Here is an 18,007-nt window from a genome sequence, read left to right on the forward strand (position 1 = left end):
TTCATTCTGGTATTCCTCCTCACCGTGTTTTCCACCTTCCCAGGGCCTTTGCACATGCTCTTCTCTCTACTTGGAGTGCCCTCCTCCCGTACCCCTTTGACTACTTAGTTCTTACTTATCCTTCAGACTTCCTGGTCAACCACCACCTCCTCAGAGATGCCCTGTCCCGCCCTTCAGTGCAGCAGGGTCCCCAGGGTCATATGCACTTGTGGTTCCCTGCACTTAGTTTGTCATTGTAGCTGTCCTGATCATGTGATTAATGTCGGTCTTGCCCACGGAAGTTCTGTGGAAGCAGGGACCGCTCTGTGGTCTCTTTTACTCCCTTTCCCTCACCACTGTAACCCTAGTGCCACACAGAGTAGGAGGTCATTAAAGACTTGTTAGATAAAGGACTCTGTGTGAACGGAAGCTCCTCACCTGTCTAATACCTGGCGTTGCTTGAAGCCTCTCACCTCCCCCTCCAGATGCCTCCTGCCTCCGACCTTACTCTTGTCTGATGGCGCTTTCTGCCACACAAGCTCCCAGCCGTCATGGCCTGTGGCGCTGCTCCAACTTTCTTGTCCTGCAGATGACCTGGGGATTTTAGAAAGAGGAAGAATCTGATATAGTGGGTTGGGGTAGCCTCTGAGATTTTGCCTTTTTCACGAGCTTCCGTGGACCCGTGCTGCTGGTCCACCAGGGACCACACTCTGGCCTGGGGTGGGGGGCGCGGCGCCAGGTCAGCTGCTCAGAGGCTAGGTCACCACGGAGGACGCGGTTTGCACAGGGACGGGACACTGCCGTTGGGGGTGGGTTCGGCCCAGCCGGGCTGGGGACCGTGACAGAACCAAGTCACAGGCTCGGTTCCTGCTCTGCTCACGCACGACCGCTTAGGCCTTAGCTCTGAACTGGGACGCCTGGGGCAGCCTGCCAGCAGCCCTCAGCTGAGAGGGACTCCCGAGAGGTCTGCCGCGTAGCCTCTGACCAGTTAAAATTCCCCTTCGTTGCCTTCTCTCCCTCCCTGCCTTATCACAAACACCAACTGAAAAAAAGAGCGTCGGGTTTTTTTTTTTTCCTGGTTTCTCATGTGTGAGAGAGGAACTGGGTGAGCGTGGAAAGCGATTGGGGGGGGGGGGCTGTGTGCCGTCACCCTCCTCCTCAGCATCACTGCGGCCCTCACGTCGGCTCCTGAAGGACTCGCGTCTCCTAGTTCAGCCCTGTCCCCGCTGCACACCTCCACCTGGCCCCGACCTTTCCAGAGCATGATTCGCTGTCGTTCCCCTCGTGGGGCGGGTCCGAGGTCAGCTCTGCCAGCCTGGGAGCCCTCGGCCTTGCTGGGTGGGCCTCTGTGTTCTTCTCCTGGACCCCTTCCAGCACACACAGAGCTTCTCTGATCTCCTGGCCCTCTGCGTGTGAGACAGACCAGCGGAGGGGAGCTTCCTGAGTCTCTGCCAGCGAGCTCTCATGGAGCTCGGCAGGCCAGGCTTGGGAGGAGGCGAGCCAGACCCACTTCACTGTCTGTTTCTGCCCCTCCCGTTCCCGGCAGGTCCCTGGATGGCCGGCTGCAGGTGTCCCACCGGAAGGGGCTCCCCCATGTCATCTACTGCCGTCTGTGGCGATGGCCCGACCTACATAGCCACCATGAGCTGCGGGCCATGGAGCTGTGTGAGTTCGCCTTCAACATGAAGAAGGACGAGGTCTGCGTGAATCCCTACCACTATCAGAGGGTGGAGACCCCAGGTACGCCGCCTCTGTAGGGTCTGCAGCTACCTACATGGCATTGTCCTCCCCCTCTTTCCCTCCCCACTTCCCCCTCCCTCCCTCCCTCCTTCCACCTCCCCTTCTTCCCCCTCCCTCTCCCCTCCCTCTCCCCCTTTCCCCTCTCTCCCTCTCCCCTCTCTCCCTCTCCCCTTTCCCTCTCTCCCCTCCCTCTCCCCTCCCTCTCCCCTTTCCCCTCCCTCTCCCCCTTTCCCCTCCCTCTCCCCCTTTCCCCCTCCCTCTCCCCTTTCCCCCTCCCTCTTCCCCATTCCCCCTCCCTCTCCCCTCCCTCTCCCCTTTCCCCTCTCTCCCCCTCCCTCTCCCCTTCCCCCTCTCCCCCTCCCTCTCCCCTCCCTCTCCCCTTTCCCCTCTCTCCCCCTCCCTCTCCCCCTTCCCCCTCTCCCTCTCCCCCTTTCCCTGTCTCCCCTTCCCTCTACCCCCTTTCTATACCCCACTCTCCCTTCTCCCTCCCCCTTTCCCCTCTCTCCCTGTCCTCTTTGTGAGGAAGGGCCTGTGGTGCATTTGGGGGTGCAGGGGCTTTGGTGCCAGCCTGGCGTCGACACTGATCCACCTCTGCTGTTTCCTCTGGACAGTTCTACCTCCTGTGTTGGTGCCACGCCACACAGAGATCCCGGCCGAGTTCCCCCCGCTGGACGACTACAGCCATTCCATCCCCGAAAACACTAACTTCCCCGCCGGCATCGAGCCCCAGAGCAATATTCCAGGTATGCACACGTGGGCAGTGAGGCCGGCCCAGGGGGCGGGGGCCAGATAGACCCGTCACCCGGTCTCTGCACACACGCTGGGCCGAGGCCCCTGACTCAGAACTGCATCCCTGTGGGGAGAGGGCCCGTGGCCTTGGCTCCCCACTCGCTAATGATGCTTTTCTTGGCACGGAGGAGCGGCGGCGTGACCCTCCCGCCGGGCCTCAGTGCAGTCATTTATTTTGGAAGCGGAAATAGCAACGCTGTGTTTCTCTCACCGCCCTCGCGGCCGGGGCTGGAGTTCAGGCAGGATCCCGACAGTCTGGGGGCTGCAGAGGCAGCGGGCGAGCAGAGGGCCGAGGGCCGGGCAGTGTGCGGAGAACTGGCCCTGTAAGTAAGCCCGGGGAGGGTTACAAGCTGGGTGGGAGGTTTTATTCCACTGGGAGAAGTAGGCTGTGCAGGCAGAGTGCAAATGTTTTTAGAAGCCCCTCATTTACATGCAAATAATGTGTGAATCACCAGCACTCTGGGCGTCCAGGAAAACTGCTTGGCGGAGCTTAGCCAGTCCCAGCGCAGGTGGCCGGGCAGCGATGTGCCGCCTTGCTTTCAGAGCTGGCTAGTTTGGACGCGCCTTTCACCCCGAGTGAGCTCACCGTGCTGAGGTTGACCGCGGGCCTTTGCGCGTGGGTCAGAGCGTTAAGGAGGGACCCGCTTTACAAATGCAGGCTTACAGATCCTTCACAGGTGGTGCGGGTCCCTAGGGGTAGGTTGCCCACTCTGTTCATCCAGCAATGCAGAGAGCTGAGTCGGGGTCTGGGGGTCATTCAGAGAAATAGATTGCAATCTCTGCTGTCACAGAACTTGCGTCCCACTTCAGGAGCTAAGACATCCTCTCAAGAGACAGCAGATAACCGTGGATCTGCACACGGGTAGATAGTAAAGCTAAAGGGCGCTTTGAGGCTGTTGCCCTTCAGAGGACAGAGATGAGTGAGGCAGGGGTGAGTCCACTGCCTCCCTGAGAGGGAGGCGGAGCTTAAACCTAACCTTGAGGGATGGGGAGAAGTTTAGCCCGGCAGAGGCTGTAGGAATAGGCATTTCAGACTTGGGAGTCAGGGGTGGTGTGAACAAAGGTGGTCATGATCCAGGTGGGGAGCAGGGAGGAAGAAGGGCATGAGGAAGGTGGGAGCCAGGGATCTAAGGCCCAGAGCTCCTCGGCGCCCGCCCCCTGGCATAATGGTGTGAATGCGTGAGTTTGCAAAGGGCATCTGAAGAGGCAAACCAGAGAGGCCATTTAATGAACCACCTTCCTTTCAATTCCCAGAAACCCCGCCCCCAGGCTACTTGAGTGAAGATGGAGAGACCAGTGACCACCAGATGAACCACAGCATGGACGCAGGTCAGAGTCTCGTGGGGCTCTGCTCCTAAGCCTGAGTGCCCGCCCTCCCCCATGCCTCCCTCTGTCCCTCCATCCAGTATGTACAGAGCAATCACTGGGCTCGGGTCTGGGACAGAGGAGGAGCGAAGCCGCTCGCAGTTCGTGGGGGAGACCGACAAGGCAGCCCGCAGTCACCGTGCCGTCTCCTATGTGCCCTGCTGGAGAAGGCCGTGTGGCATCAGGGCACAGAGCGGGGCCACATGACCCAGCCTGGGGACGGGGTGTTGGGGGTGCCGAGCATCACCTTGCAGTGTAGGCTTCTCTCGAGTGGAGTGTCGGAGACGTGTAGGTTTGGCCAGGCCATCAGGGCAGGTAGGGGGTGTACCAGGCAGAGTCGGGGGCGTGGGCAGGAGAGCTGGTGAGTTCTGGGATGGCTGGAGTGTGCTCCTCCAGAGACAGGAGGGCCCCGCACTCAAGACTTCGAGTGTGGCCGGGGGCTGAGGAGGAGCCCCCACAGCCTTTAAGCAGATGAGATGCTGCTGGCAGTAGGATGGAGGGTGGGCTCCATCACCTGAAATAGCTCAGGAGAGCCAAAACAGAGGCAGGGTCTTTGCTAGTGGCAGTCGAGGCCCCAAAGCATCGATTTTTATGTGATGACCAAATGTGATCTGTGTGTTCCTGCCGTGAGGGACCCAGCCCAGTCATCTCCAGCCACATCTCCAGATGTTCCCGCCTCATTTGTTAAGGGACCAAATTGGCTCCAGACCAGCAGTTTCTTGAATTGAACCCCAGCTGCCACATCGCATGTGCACTGTGTTGCGTGTGGTTGGGTGAGGAGGAGGGGGCCGAGCAGATGTTCCCTCCTCCTGACGGCGGGCATGCCTTGTACACACAGAGCCGCCTGACACCGTGGGGCCACCTGCCCTGCACGCAGCCCAGAAGAGAGCGTAATTCCCTAAAGAAGGATGCGGGAGACTTGCATGTTTACTGTAAACGTGGTCACTTGATGTGTAGCCTGGGCATCATGGCCCTTGGGGTTTATCACACATACCCCGACACACCCCTGGTAGGTGGCTGACAGTGTGGACCCAGCCGGAATGCATCTCGAAGACCTTTCCGTATTCAATGCCAAGTGACCGCTGTAAGGGTACAGCTATGAAACGCTGGCATGGGAAGCAAGCCAGCTAAGCAGCATTTCTGCAGATGCTGTATTGCTTCTCCCTCTCCTTTCCCCCTTCCCTCCTGGTTGCTCTTCACGTGTGTGGAATGATTACAGGCAAACCTCCGAGATACTGTGGGTTCACTTCCAGACAACCACTTTAAAGCAAGTCACACAAATTTTTCGTTTCCCAGTACATGTAAAAGTTATGTTTACACTATAGTCTATTAAGTGTGTAATAGCATTATGTCTAAAAAAGCAGTATACACACCTTACTTAAGAAATACTTGATCGCTAAAAAATGTTAACCATCATCTGAGCCTTCAACGAGTCATAATCGTTTTTGCAATAGTAACATCAAAGATCATGGATCGCAGATCACCATTACCAACATAATAGTGGTGAAAAAGTTAGAAATATTGTGAGAATTATCACAATGGGACAGAGGTGCGAAGTGAACACATACTGTTGGAAAAACCGTGCTGATAACACTTGCTCGACGCAGGGTTGCCACAAACCTTCATTATGTAAAAGATGCAGCATCTGCAGAGCACAGTACAGGAAAGTGCAGTAACGCGAGGGCTGCCTTTACTGTTATAAAAGTGAACACACCGGGCTTCCCTGGTGGCGCAGTGGTTGAGAGTCCGCCTGCCGATGCAGGGGACGCGGGTTCGTGCCCCAGTCCGGGAAGATCCCACATGCCGCGGAGCGGCTGGGCCTGTGAGCCATGGCCACTGAGCCTGCGCGTCCGGAGCCTATGCTCCGCGGCGGGAGAGGCCACAACAGTGAGAGGCCCGCATACTGCAAAAAAAAAAAAAAAAAAAAACAGTGAACAGACCAAAGGAGAGGGTCTTCTATGGGACGAGCAGCCACATTTTCACCCTCTCAGCTCTTGTTCCTTCCCCTTCCTCTCCTCCCTTTCTGCTCCACCTTCTCTGTCTCTCCCTCCCTCCTCTCCTCCCTTGGTGTACCTGTTGTGAACATTACTGATTTATTGAATGTGTGCCTGGGCTTTGTGGACCCCAGCCAGCCCGTGGGTGGGGTCTCCTATTTATTCTCTGCTCTTCTCTCAAACCAGTCCAGTTGCTCATGGACTTGGCCTCCCTGACAGTTGAGATGTGGTAGCACCTCATGTGGGGCCCGAGGATCACCTTGTCCAGCCCTGCTTCTCCCTGGACGTGCACACAGGTCTGTTGAGACCAGTGAGAAGGTCCCCCTGCCTTCCTGGGTCTCCGTCATTCGGGCCAGCACAAATCAGAAGACCAACATTTACTGAGCACATACTGTGTACCAGCTATGGTATAGGCATTTTCATAGGCACGATCCCACTGCCTTTCCACAAATCACACGATAGGTGGGATTCTCCCCGCTTTATACCTGAGGGGAAAAAAATCAAGGCTCAAAGAGGTCGAACCACTTTGCCGAAGTCCCATGGCTGATAAGTGGTACCACGTCCAGACCCCGTGGCACATTCGGAAGCTCTGCTCTTTCTGTGACTCTTCCACATCCCTCCGAAGATTGAGTGCTAGGGGTGAAAAAGAAACCCATGGTTCCTCCTGCGTCTTCAAGAAGGTTACAGCTGAGTTAGGAGCAGGCGCAGACCCCCGTTAACAGCTCAAGGCAGCGTAAGCTTAAGGCCCAGCTGTGCGCGGACTGTAGACTTCAGGGGGTGGAGCCGGGGCTGAAATCACAGGGCTGTCAGCCAATAAGCAGCTCTCCAGAGCTGGAGCCCCATGGGTGCAGGGACAAAGGAGGGGCCAGCCCAGTGTTGCTTTCCGGAAGAGCAGTCACTTGGTTTTCGGAAGGCTGACTCCCTGTGGGTTTTTTTCTTTTTTCGGGGGAAAAAACAGGTAGAGGAACGATATTAGAGTAGAAGGAATTGGGTCGTTAGGACTTTTTCCCATGTGTAGCATCACGTCAGGCTGGTTGCTGAGTTGTGGGGTGTCCGAGGCAGCTCAGTGAGTTTCCTGAAATCTGGGGAGAAGGCTGCGTTGGTATTTGCAGGTCCTGAGCCGTGTGAACAAGACTGGTGAGGTCTGGGCAGCTGCAAGCCTTACCTTCGCTGCCCGGGGTCTGGAGCAGCTGTGGAGAGGGTCTTCCCTGCTCCTTCTGTCCCTCTGGGGGCTCGGTTAACAGGGAGGGTCAGTGTGAGGTCTGTGCACCCAGGCTGGGAATGCAGCAGCCCTGTGCCCGGGGGCTTGGTGAGAAGCATCAAACCATCGAGTTGTGGGAGAGACTCCAAGGTCATCCTCTCATCCGTTGGTTCCACAGATGAGGAAGCTGGGGCCCGGGGAAGGGGAAGCACAGGCGAGGATGTGGGGTTTGGTCTTCTCCTGGACCGTGGAGGCTCAGTCCAAGGTTTTCTTCCTGCCCCACCTTGATGCAAACGTTCTGTCCTCTGGCTCCCCAGGCCAACAGTCTTTTCTGAAGTCTCACAGCTGTGTCTCACCTCCTAGGTTCTCCAAACCTATCCCCGAATCCGATGTCCCCAGCACACAATAACTTGGGTAAGTAGCTCTTTGGATGACTCAATCCCCCTCTAGCTGTAGCCCTGCCTGGTGGCCCGTGTGTGGAGGGGGCCCTGAAGTTGAGGCTCCCCTGCTCCGACCCCCACCATCCGCCCAGTGCAGCCCATCAGGTTTCTGGTTACATTGTTTCTGGGGTCACCCACAGAACGGGAAACCTGAGAACAGTGGTGGCAGGGAAGGCAGCCGTGTGCCAGGTTTGTATTTCCCCAGGGAGACGGTTAGACACGAGTGAATGAAAAAGCCCCGAACCTTGTGCTTAAGAGACACGAGGGTCTCTGGTCAGTGAGCATCCGTGTGTGGTTTGACGCAAAGCCACAGGCAGCGGTGCAAACCGCGGCCCCCGGCTTTCGGGGACTTGTTTCAGATACACTTACTCGGATTTTATCTGAGCACCTCATCTGACAATGATGTCATTTTTATTTAAAACAGTACCATATAAGGAATTTGGGGGGAAAAAAAGCGCCAAGTTACCCATAATCCCCCTGCCCTAACACAAATATTTTTGTTTCATCTCGGTCCCTCTGCTGTTTGTGGATCAGGCACATATATTTGCGCTTTGCCTTTGAGATGATAGTTCATATCCATCTTTTCCTTCTGTCTTCTCATTGTTATTTTGTAAACACATTTCCGTACTTAGATGACTCGTTGATCATCTTGCATTATCTCATGATGTTTTGGAGCAGCTGGGCCATCATTTCCACAACCTTCCCTTAGATGTTTGATTTCTGGGTCATTTTTCTGAGATTCACTTTTCTAATCCAGGAGCATCCTTTGGCTTCAGTGTGGGGCCTGCCGGAGGGCTCAGAACAAATTAAATATTTGTTCAGTTTTTATTGAGGGGAATTTTTTTTTCTGTGTTGGTCTGGTAGCTTTAGAAAAATGTGAGTTTGATTCTTTTCCAGCCTGTATTGCTGGGGTTTGATTTGTGGCTCAGGAAAAGAAGGAGTTAATATCCAAGCTTGGTGAATCAGAGTGGATTGGCCTGGCTTTTGTTCCCAGTTGTTCCCAGTCCTTGACTGATAGCATCAGATGAAGAAAGTCCTCATTTGGAACGTGGGGAGCTGCTTGAAAACCTTTTGATACAGGCTGACAAGTGGGCAGTGTGAACTGTAACTTTGGGGGATCTGTTTTATCATCTTTGTAAAATAATACCACTGTGAGTGTTGGGCTTTACAGCAGGAAGGTCACATTCCCCATGTGAAAGGACTGATGGAGTTTTTAAACACAAACTCTGAAGGCTGGAAGCTGTGTTAACCCTTGAGAACTTAAAGGCCATGAGTGTGAACTTGACTCTGGACTTTCAGCTCTGGAGGCTGAGCCCTTACCCCACCATGGCCATGGGCGCCCTGAAGTCGACAGACGTCAAAACTGGTGCCTGCCTTGGCAGCCCCACTGCCTGACTTGGTGGTTCAGGCCGCAGGTTGTCCTGGGCGGGTACTCGCTGTGAATTCCCCTCGAGATTGCGTGGACCAGGATGACAGCATGTTCTTGAACTTGGCCCCGAGGCAGAGTGCCCTGCTGGCACAGTTCTCCCTTGCCTCTCGTCTGAGGGTGAGGAATTCTTAGGCCATTTCTTCCAAAGGAAGGGACAGCCTCCAAGCCTGGTGGGCAGAGAAGGGGGTGCCACTCGGCTGGGAAGATGTGAATGTGGGGGACAAGTCAGCCAACAAGCCCCGGTAGGACTCACGGCGAGACACGGGCGCTGACAGGCCCGGCTTCCTCTCTGCTTGCCAAGCCCTCGAACCCCTGCCTTCACCCGTTCAGTACTGTTGGTAGGGCCCCTACCATCTCACAGCCTCTGGCATCGTAGCTGCAAGGGGATGAAAGGATGGATGAAGATGGCAAACGTTTCTCGAGAACTTGCTGTTCACTGAGTGTTGTGCAGAGTGGCTCATGCCTGTTAACGGAATCTTTGTAACAACTATCTAAGGGGGTGGTGCTGTGATTTTTCATTTTATGGAATAGGAAACCAAGGAACGGACTGGTTAATGAACTTGTCCCCTTCACGCAGCTAGACAATGGAGAAGCTGGCTTTGAACTCAGGCCATGGGGATCCAGAACTTGTGCCCCCAGGACCCTGCCTTTGCTCGGTCCCTTAGACTAGCTCTCCCCCTTTTCACTCAGAAGAACTAGGCTCAAGGACACACCTATTGACGTACAGTTGGGAACCCATGTCAGGTGTGAGGGCCCTGGTGTCCCATGTTGTCCCTGGCTGGGAGCCCTTCCTGCTTACCTGTCTCTTCCTCACTCAGTCATTCTCTGGGCACTTCCTGCTTGGTCACTGTATGCCAGTCCAAGTGGGGGAATTCAAAGAGGCGTCACAGACCCTGACACGAAGGTGCTTTTGGCCTTGTTGGGATAAATAAGGCAGGACGATAAATACTTTTTATATAAAACAAGAGGGGGGACTTCCCTGGGGGTCCAGTGGTTAAGTCCGCCTTCCAGTGCAGGGGATGTGGTTTCGATCCCGGGTCGGGGAACTGAGATCCCACATGCTGCGGGGCAACTAATCCCTCGCGCCGCAACTACTGAGCTCATGTGCTACAACTAGCGAGAAGCTGCAACGAAGAGCCCATGTGCCGCAATGAAAGAGCCCGTGTGCTGCAACTATAATAAATAAATTAATTAATTAAAGGAAGAGGTAGGTGCAGATGAAGTACCCTGAGGGTTCAAAGGAGCAAACCGTGGCATTCCAGTGGGGACATCATCCAGGGTGGCCAGTGTCTCCTATGTATTAACTCATTCAGTCACCATTCGCTGAGTTCCTAGTAGGTACTGATGCTGGTGGTCCAGAGCCAGGGAGGACGTTTAGGCGTTCACAGTCTGGTGGAGTGGCTGGAGGTGTCTGTCCACCGGTGATGCACTGTGCCCCGTGCCAAGGGAGCAGCACACAGGAGGGAGGAACTGTATGTGCCCAGGAGGACAGCACCAAGTATGGTGGGGGGACCTTGGAGTTGTGATGACCTGTATGAGCTGGGCCTTGAAGGACAGGTGGGACACGGTGAGGCAGAGAAGGAGGGAAGGACGCTGCCGATGGAAGCAGTGGCGTGAAAGGGTGGGGTGAGCTCGGAGGACAGCTGGCGGTGTGGTTGGCTGGCTTGTTGGGAGGCACAGTGGAGAAGATGAGGCTCGGGGTTGGCGGGCTGAGAAGAGAGCCCTGAGGGCCGCCCTTACGTAGCCCCGTCTTGCCTATAGGATGAGGCGAGATGGTGGGTTCTGAGTTGGGGGTTGGTGGTTATCTGACGGCAGCTTCATAATGATTAATCTGGCCACTGTGTGGAATTTAAAATCTAGGGGAAATTAATGGGGCTACCCCCCCCCCCCCCCGCAAAATACCCACTTAGGAGACTGTAGCGCTGAAGGAGGCTGAGATGAATGCTTTAGAGCAATGGCAGCGGGAGAGGAGAGGGCGTTTACGAGTGTCATGAATCATTGGCATTCATTGATCAGCTTTAACTGGGAAAACGATGACGTTTCAGCTTAACTGAGGCAGAGCCCCAGGAGATGGGACGGCGTTTGGGGCGAAGGGTGACAGGGAGATGCCGGTGCTTGCCTGTGTCCAGGAAGCGGCAGGACGGTCAGGAGAGAGGCTGCGGCTGGAGGTGCAGCTTTGGAGCCATTAGCATGTTTGACAGCCTTGCCCAGAGTGGAGTCAGAGACATGATTTTGTCATCAAATGAGTTTGGAAAGCCTATACTGTGCTCCCTCTTGGGGCCCCCAGGGCACCCGCAGCGTAAAGCCTCTGAGAGTCCTGCAGAAAGGAGGCCTGTTTGGTCCAGCGTTTCTCCCACGGGTCCAACCGCTGCTGGAACACTTTTCTCTTACGATCCCATTGACCCTCCCATAGATCTCACTTTGGAAACACTGATGAAGGTTCGGCTGAAGTCCTGGGAGTGGATGGATTCAGTGGAGAGGGAGACCCAGCTCAAGAAGGAAAGAGGGCTGAAGACAGACTCACGGGACCCCCTCAGGAAGAGGCTGAGGGTCAGGTGGAGGATGGGGCCTCAGGGAGGGGAGGAGGTGCTGAAGGACACAGTGGGCGGGTTCTGCAGAGATGAGAAGTGAGAAGAGAACTCCTCGTGAGTTCAAAGGTATCCTGTGGGGATAAAAGGGTGGTGGGGTGGGCAGCACGCAGCAGCTGCCTCTGCGTTTCTCCTTTGTGGCTGGCATGTCCCAAACAGTAGGATGCTGACAGGCACGCGGAGAGTTCTCCCCGGAGAGAGACAGGGCATCTCAGGACACCTATTATTTCTAGTAAAGGAGTTATTATACAAAAAGAAAGCAAGCATAGGACATGGGGCTGCTGCTTCATTTCCTCCCTCCTCCAGGCAAAAGATGGCACCTCCTGCCACAGTAAAGCCACTTGGGGTGCCTCGTGGAGGCGGCCCATGAGTGACTGAAAGGCAGCTCAGCTTCTGGCCAGGGGCAGGCTCTGGGGAGGTCCCAGGGCTTTGTTTTGCAGGGAAAGGATGTGAGCAGGTGATGTTCCTGTTATTACACATCATGCCGGATGAGTCACCTGGAATTTCCTAAGGATTTAGGTCAAGGATTGGAGCAAATGGAGGGGAAGGAGGAGGGAGGCGGAGAGAGAGAAGAAAGATAACGAGCTGGATCCTGCCGGTGAGTAAAGTTGTTCTCTGCTTTAAAGTGAGACATCTCGGGAGGGGCCTTGACTGGGGGAAACGAGGTACCAGGGAATGTCCTGGGGCAGCGGCTGAGCTGGAGTTTAAGGAGGTGATGGTTTCCCGGAGGACCTTGGGCTGAGGCTGCCTTCCTGTCCTGCCAGGAGAAGGGGGCCCTGGTGGCAGAGTAGCAGGAGGACCCCTGGGCCCCGAGAGAGGGCAGGGGCCCACGTTACAGGCCCTACCCGATCCCAGGTGTCTTGGGCTGCTGCAGAAGTTCTTTTCTGAGGCCTCGTTGGGCTTTAATCTTCCGTAAGCTTGGGACACCACAGGCAGGCATCTTCACGGCAGGACGTCGGCTGCCGGCTGGACCGTCACGCTCCCGAGGGTCCGTCCAGCTCTTAGACTTTTCCACTGTTCTTGGTTTCAGTAAACTGGTCCTAGGTTGAAAGAGCGTGGGGTCTTTTCTGTGTAAAACTGGGTTTGTTGCCTAATCCTTGGTGAGACAAGTTGGCATTGGTGCCCGGCTGCTGGGACACAGCTGGCCTGGGCCTGCAGGGACCTAACCCCCAGGTACACAGGTGGCTCAGGCACAGGGGTAGAGGATATTTTCACAGCCACCTGCGCTGGGCCTCGAAGGTTGCGTCCTGGCAGAGGAGGGGGACGAGCAGTCCAGGCAGGGGAAGTGCACGTGGCGGTTGGGGCGTGGAAGCCTCCTGGCCTGAGGCAGAGCCGCCTTCCGCAGGTGAGCGCAGACTAAGGCAGCCGTTTGTGTTCTGACCTTTAGCTTTACAGCGTCGCTGCTCCCGGCCCTCGCCCAGTCCCTGCTTTCGATGTATAGTAGAAAGTTAATCTCCCCGCTCCGACCTCCCCCCGCCCCTTTCGTTTACCGGATTTGGATCTCTCGCACATGTTTTTAATAGGCATCCCTTTGCCTTCTGGGTTTTATTCTGTTTTCTTTTCCTTAAACAAAACAGAAAGTCAGTGCCAGCTTGGAATCGGGCTCAGAGCCGAAGCCAGCCAATGCGTTAGGCTGGCAGGGGGCCAGTCGAGAATTAAGTGCCCCGTGCTCCTCAAGTGGTCTGGCCGACACCGCACCGGTGGGGACAGGGGGCCGAGAACGGCTGCAGCGGGAGGCTCCTGCGTCTGCAATGCCTCTGCTGCAGGAAGAGAGATTGGCACAGACTCAGCAGTCTGGCCGAGAGCAGAAGCGTTTGAAGGGAAGGCCTTGGGCACACGCCATCAGCTGCCACTCCAGGTGTGCTGAGTCCTTGGCTAGAGAAGCGAAACCACTTTCCACTGGGGCAGGTCACTTTACCCTGTAGAGTTGTCCTCCCAGAGGAGCCTGTGAGTGGCATATGTTCAGGGTTCTTAGAAGCAACCTTACATAAAATTGCTTCTGCGTTTGTTGGGAAACTCTTGAAACTAGGGTAGGTTGGCTGGCTGGATTGATTGATATGGAGGAGGAGGAGCCACCTGAAGATGTCTTTTAAGATTTAGTGCGCAGCTTCCCTGGTGGCGCAGTGGTTGAGAGTCTGCCTGCCGATGCAGGGGACACGGGTTCGTGCCCCGGTCCGGGAAGATCCCACATGCCGCGGAGCGGCTGGGCCCGTGAGCCATGGCCGCTGAGCCTGCGTGTCCGGAGCCTGTGCTCCGCAACGGGAGAGGCCACAACAGTGAGAAGCCCGCATACCGCAAAAAAAAAAAAAAAAAAAAAAAAAAGATTTAGTGCCCAGGACAAGTTTTGTTTCCCCTGCAGAACTAGTAAGAATTGTCTGTCCACCAACCAGAGCCATGTAGCATATTATGCTCCCTTTTTGCCTTGTCTGCTAGGAAGCTTAGACCCAAGCGGAGTGCTCTTTCAGGAGCTGTAACTTCATGGTTAGCCTGTTTATAGTCTTCTCTTTTCCAGGGTCCTGACTTTGTCTTGTTCGGAACCATGGTCTGGATAAGTCCTTTGGTAGGAAAGAAATGAGGGCATACGTGAAGTTTAAAATAAAGGCATAACCCAGAGGTGGTGATCATACTTGGGTCTGCAGCTCCTCTTACAGAAATGCCTTGAGGAAGCACCGAGGGATGATGGGAGGGAGAGAGGTGAAAGGCAGGGCTGACTGTCAGTTGTTTGCAGACAACAGTAAGTGCATGGCTGCGGTGCTGCTTCTGAATGTAGGTCGGCTCGTCCAAACAGCACTCTCTGAAATGGCAGCCTGCAGACTTTGCCTTGGCCTGACTGCTCTGTTCCCCCAACCAGCATCTTCTTAATTATGTGTCAGGCTCCTGCATCCTGTGTTTCCCACAGCACTGTTCAGTGAGTGTCTGTGAGTTGCAGGCATGTTTAGATAAGGGCTCAGATCTGCTTGGGAGGGCCTCTTGGGCTAGGACCCCAAGCCTCTCTCTGATTCCGAGACACCTTGCAGCCCACACGTGCCCAGAATATGGTTCTGGCCCCACGTTACCCAATGGGTGGCCTGCTGGCTTCTCTTCTTTTGATGGGTGGGCTGAGTCAGTGTTCCTGGGAGCCTAGCTTGCTCACTTCTGCCTGGACTAAGCCCAGGGGGTGCTGGAAAAGGCTTTATAATTTGGAGATGAAGACGGCTCTGTTCTGTACTTGGCTAGAGAAGCCAAGGCCAGCCCAGATCAGCCATAGCTGCCTCTTCGTGGTGACCCATGCCAGAAACACCGTGACCTACATGGTCTGCTTTCAGTGGCTTCCAGTACACTGCAGTCACTGTTCAGACTGGGCCACTGAGGCCAGAGAGGGACGTCATGTCCCTCAGGTTGCACAGCAGGGTCAGCAGAGCTTGCCTCTGGGAATTCCCCAGTACCTCTTGGCCCTAACACGTTGCCAGACCACTTTGAAGGCTCGGAGTGCACTTGGATTTCTTAGGTGGTGGTGGTTGTTTTTTTTTTAAGGTTTCCAAAGCAACATAGCTCACATTTTAGTGACCACATTGTTTAGAATATAGCTTATCTCATTGGAATGTCAAGCATCGAGCAAAGCCAGAGCCGGATGTGGCTGGCGTGGCTCAACCCAGCCTCGGGGGCACTGGCCGCGGGCCATGGTCGCTCCTGCCCCACCACACCACTTTCACCATTAAGTAGTGTGGGCCCTGGCAAGGGAAGGAGGGGCAAGGACACTTCGCTCCCTTCGGATGGAGGTCAGGACAAGAACAGGATCTCTTCAAGTTCATATAACCAAAATTATTATAATTTCTGTTAACACCATTTATTGAGTGCTGGATGTGTGCCCCGCGCTCCCCTTGAATTATCTCAGTCCATCCACAAACAGCGCCTGGTGATAAAGGAGATTCTCCGCTCTGGTGACCCGGGGGGAGATGTGGACACTGAAACTCAGAGTTTAACTGGTTTGCTCAGCGGCACACAGCTGGCCTGTGTCTGAGCAGAGGGTGGACGATGGTCCATCTGGCCTTGAAGCCTGTGCTCCATGACCTGGTCAAGCATCCAGGGCAGTGGTTTTCAACTGGGGCCTGTTTGGCCCCGTGGAAGACTTCTCGCAATGTCTGGAGGCATTTCTTACTGTCACCGCTGGGACGGTGAGATGGATGTGTGCCGCCGGCATCGGGTGGGTAGAGGCCAGGGATGCTGTGCACATCCTAGAGTGCACAGAACCCTCTCCCCACAGAGAATTATCTGGCCCCAAATCTCAGGAGTGCCGAGGTTGAGAAACCTGATGTAGGTGTCCTGACCCTCTAGCTGACTCTTCCTGGGTGTGTTGAGTGCAGGGATGTCACGGGCTGCAGCTCCTCCCGTGTGTGCTGACCTTCTCTTTACCCTTAGACGGGATCATGGGCGTAGACCCCAGAAGGAGATCAGGGCCACTTTGCCCTGCAGGGGGACCCGGGCCTCTCCTGGGCTTTACGCACTTTCAGAGGTCTGGTGAGCTGAGCAGAGGTTCTCGTGGGTTCTCGCTCTGGGAAGTTGCTCGGCGGGCGGTGAGCAGGGGTCTCGGGCCAGTGCTGAGACTTGGCACGGCAAACCCTTCCCATCACTCTCACTGGCTCCCACAAAGTCACGCCCTGAGTGACCAGGCGGCTCCACGTCTATGTAAGAGCCAGAGCAAGTGACTCAGGCTGGAGGCCTGAGGCGGAGGGATGAGAGCAGCAGAATCCCTGATTCGCCAGCAGATGGTGGGATTCAAGTAGGCAGAGAGCAGGATGTGGCCCGGGGAGCAGTGCAGAGCAGAGAAGCAGCTGGAAGGGCTGGCTGGAGTGCTGGGAGTCCTGTCAGAGGCGTGGCACTGCTGCAAGTGAGGAAGGACGAGGGCCCGGCCCAGGGCCAAGAGGATGGACCCTAAGGTGGGAGATGACACACAGATGGGGAGGAGGAGGGCAGGGGTACCTGGGCAGGTGTGGAGCCTGGAACAGCTGGAGGTGACAGGAGGCGTTAGGGAATCACGGGAAAGGTAACGTGGAGGCACGTGAGGGGAAACCTCTGTTTCAGGGGTTCCCACCTCTTCTGAGAACCAGCAGTTTGCTCTGAGGAGCCCTTGACCGAGACACAGACTGACAACTAGGATAAATTCAGAGCTGCTTTTAGGTGAGTTTGTGTCTTAGCCACCCCGACAGATGGCATCTGGATACATTTGGAAGATAGTTTCCGCAATAAGAGGCAGGGACCCAGTTCACTCTGTAGACGGTGCCTGGTGCCTGTGGACGCGGCCCCCTGGGCCGCACCAGCCTTGTCATTTCACAGGCTTGGACGCTGCCGCCCGACAGGCTAGGAGTTAGCCCACGACCAGGCAGAGCCAGAAGCTGCAAGCCCTTCTGGGAGGCAGAGATCAGCATGGGTTACTCTGGGGACCTTGGGAGAGAGGCAGATGGTGTGGCCAGACCGCAGTGGGCACTCCTGGCCTGTCCGGTGCGTTTAGCCAGGTGCTTGTTGGTCTCAGGGCCTTTTGGGTTTGACCCAGCACCTCCTTGAAGACTACTTCAAGCCAAGGCCAGGCCGGGCGGGGCAGGGCCTTTGTGAGCTCAACTAAATAAAAAGTACCAAGGCCAGTGGAATGCTTCTCCCAACACCTGAGGATTTTGTCCCACTGGATCCTGCGAGTTTTACACAGTAAAAGGGTTGGGGGGCGGGATTCTAATGCCCTGAGAGGTGGGGAAACAGGCTTCTGGAGCATCTAGGGGACTCCATCCAGGAGCTCAGGGGCTGGGGGGGCCCCCTGACCCAGCGGCCCGGCCTGTCTCCTCAGACCTGCAGCCCGTCACCTACTGCGAGCCGGCCTTCTGGTGTTCCATCTCCTACTACGAGCTCAACCAGCGTGTCGGGGAGACATTCCACGCCTCACAGCCGTCCATGACAGTGGATGGCTTCACCGATCCCTCCAACTCAGAGCGCTTCTGCCTGGGGCTGCTCTCAAATGTCAACAGGAACGCGGCCGTGGAGCTGACGCGGAGGCATATCGGTAAGGGGCGGCCGCGCTCCCCCCTGTGACACCACCCCGCGCCCCAGCCAGCACAGCCCCTGCCAGAACCCACCAGCCACCACTGTGCGCCTCCCCCGTGCCCGTCCCCCAGGCTGCGTATTGCCTTGTTTAGGGGCCAGACAGGTAGAGTTGCGGTTGCTTGATCGTTCCCACTCAGAGACCATTTCTGAAAATTTGAGAGCCACAGAGGAGGACAGTTGACTTTCTTGAGAAAGGCAACCGTGCAATTCTCTTAATAAAAATACCCTTGAAGTACTGATAGGTGGACAAGTATATAGTCCACCTTGTAGGAATGATATTCTCTTTGTTCACTTCATATATGATTGTTCTAGGAACTTAGAAGAGGTGGAGAGACCAGTATTGCCCGCCTCCGGGATACCACTGCTGCTAACACTCTCTCCCGACACCTAGCACGTGGTGAAAGATCACTTAG

At 55.7% G+C, this 18,007-nt stretch overlaps 1 protein-coding gene across 4 annotated transcripts in view; it reads left to right on the forward strand.

The window, feature by feature from the left end:
• SMAD3 (SMAD family member 3) overlaps positions 1-18,007 on the forward strand; it is a 119,872-nt gene that overhangs the window by 90,389 nt on the left and 11,476 nt on the right. For all 4 annotated transcript variants that reach the window (XR_010946401.1, XM_067751691.1, XM_067751699.1 and 1 more), the window contains exons 2-6: positions 1,526-1,719; positions 2,331-2,462; positions 3,763-3,837; positions 7,432-7,482; positions 17,341-17,553. Coding sequence is in view for 3 of the 4 variants with exons in the window: in XM_067751691.1 (XP_067607792.1) it covers positions 1,526-1,719; positions 2,331-2,462; positions 3,763-3,837; positions 7,432-7,482; positions 17,341-17,553 (665 nt within the window). In the remaining variant the exon portion in view is untranslated. The remainder of the gene's footprint in view (positions 1-1,525; positions 1,720-2,330; positions 2,463-3,762; positions 3,838-7,431; positions 7,483-17,340; positions 17,554-18,007) is intronic.

This window comes from Pseudorca crassidens, chromosome 1, assembly GCF_039906515.1.
Source record: "Pseudorca crassidens isolate mPseCra1 chromosome 1, mPseCra1.hap1, whole genome shotgun sequence".
Classification (NCBI taxonomy): domain Eukaryota; kingdom Metazoa; phylum Chordata; class Mammalia; order Artiodactyla; family Delphinidae; genus Pseudorca; species Pseudorca crassidens.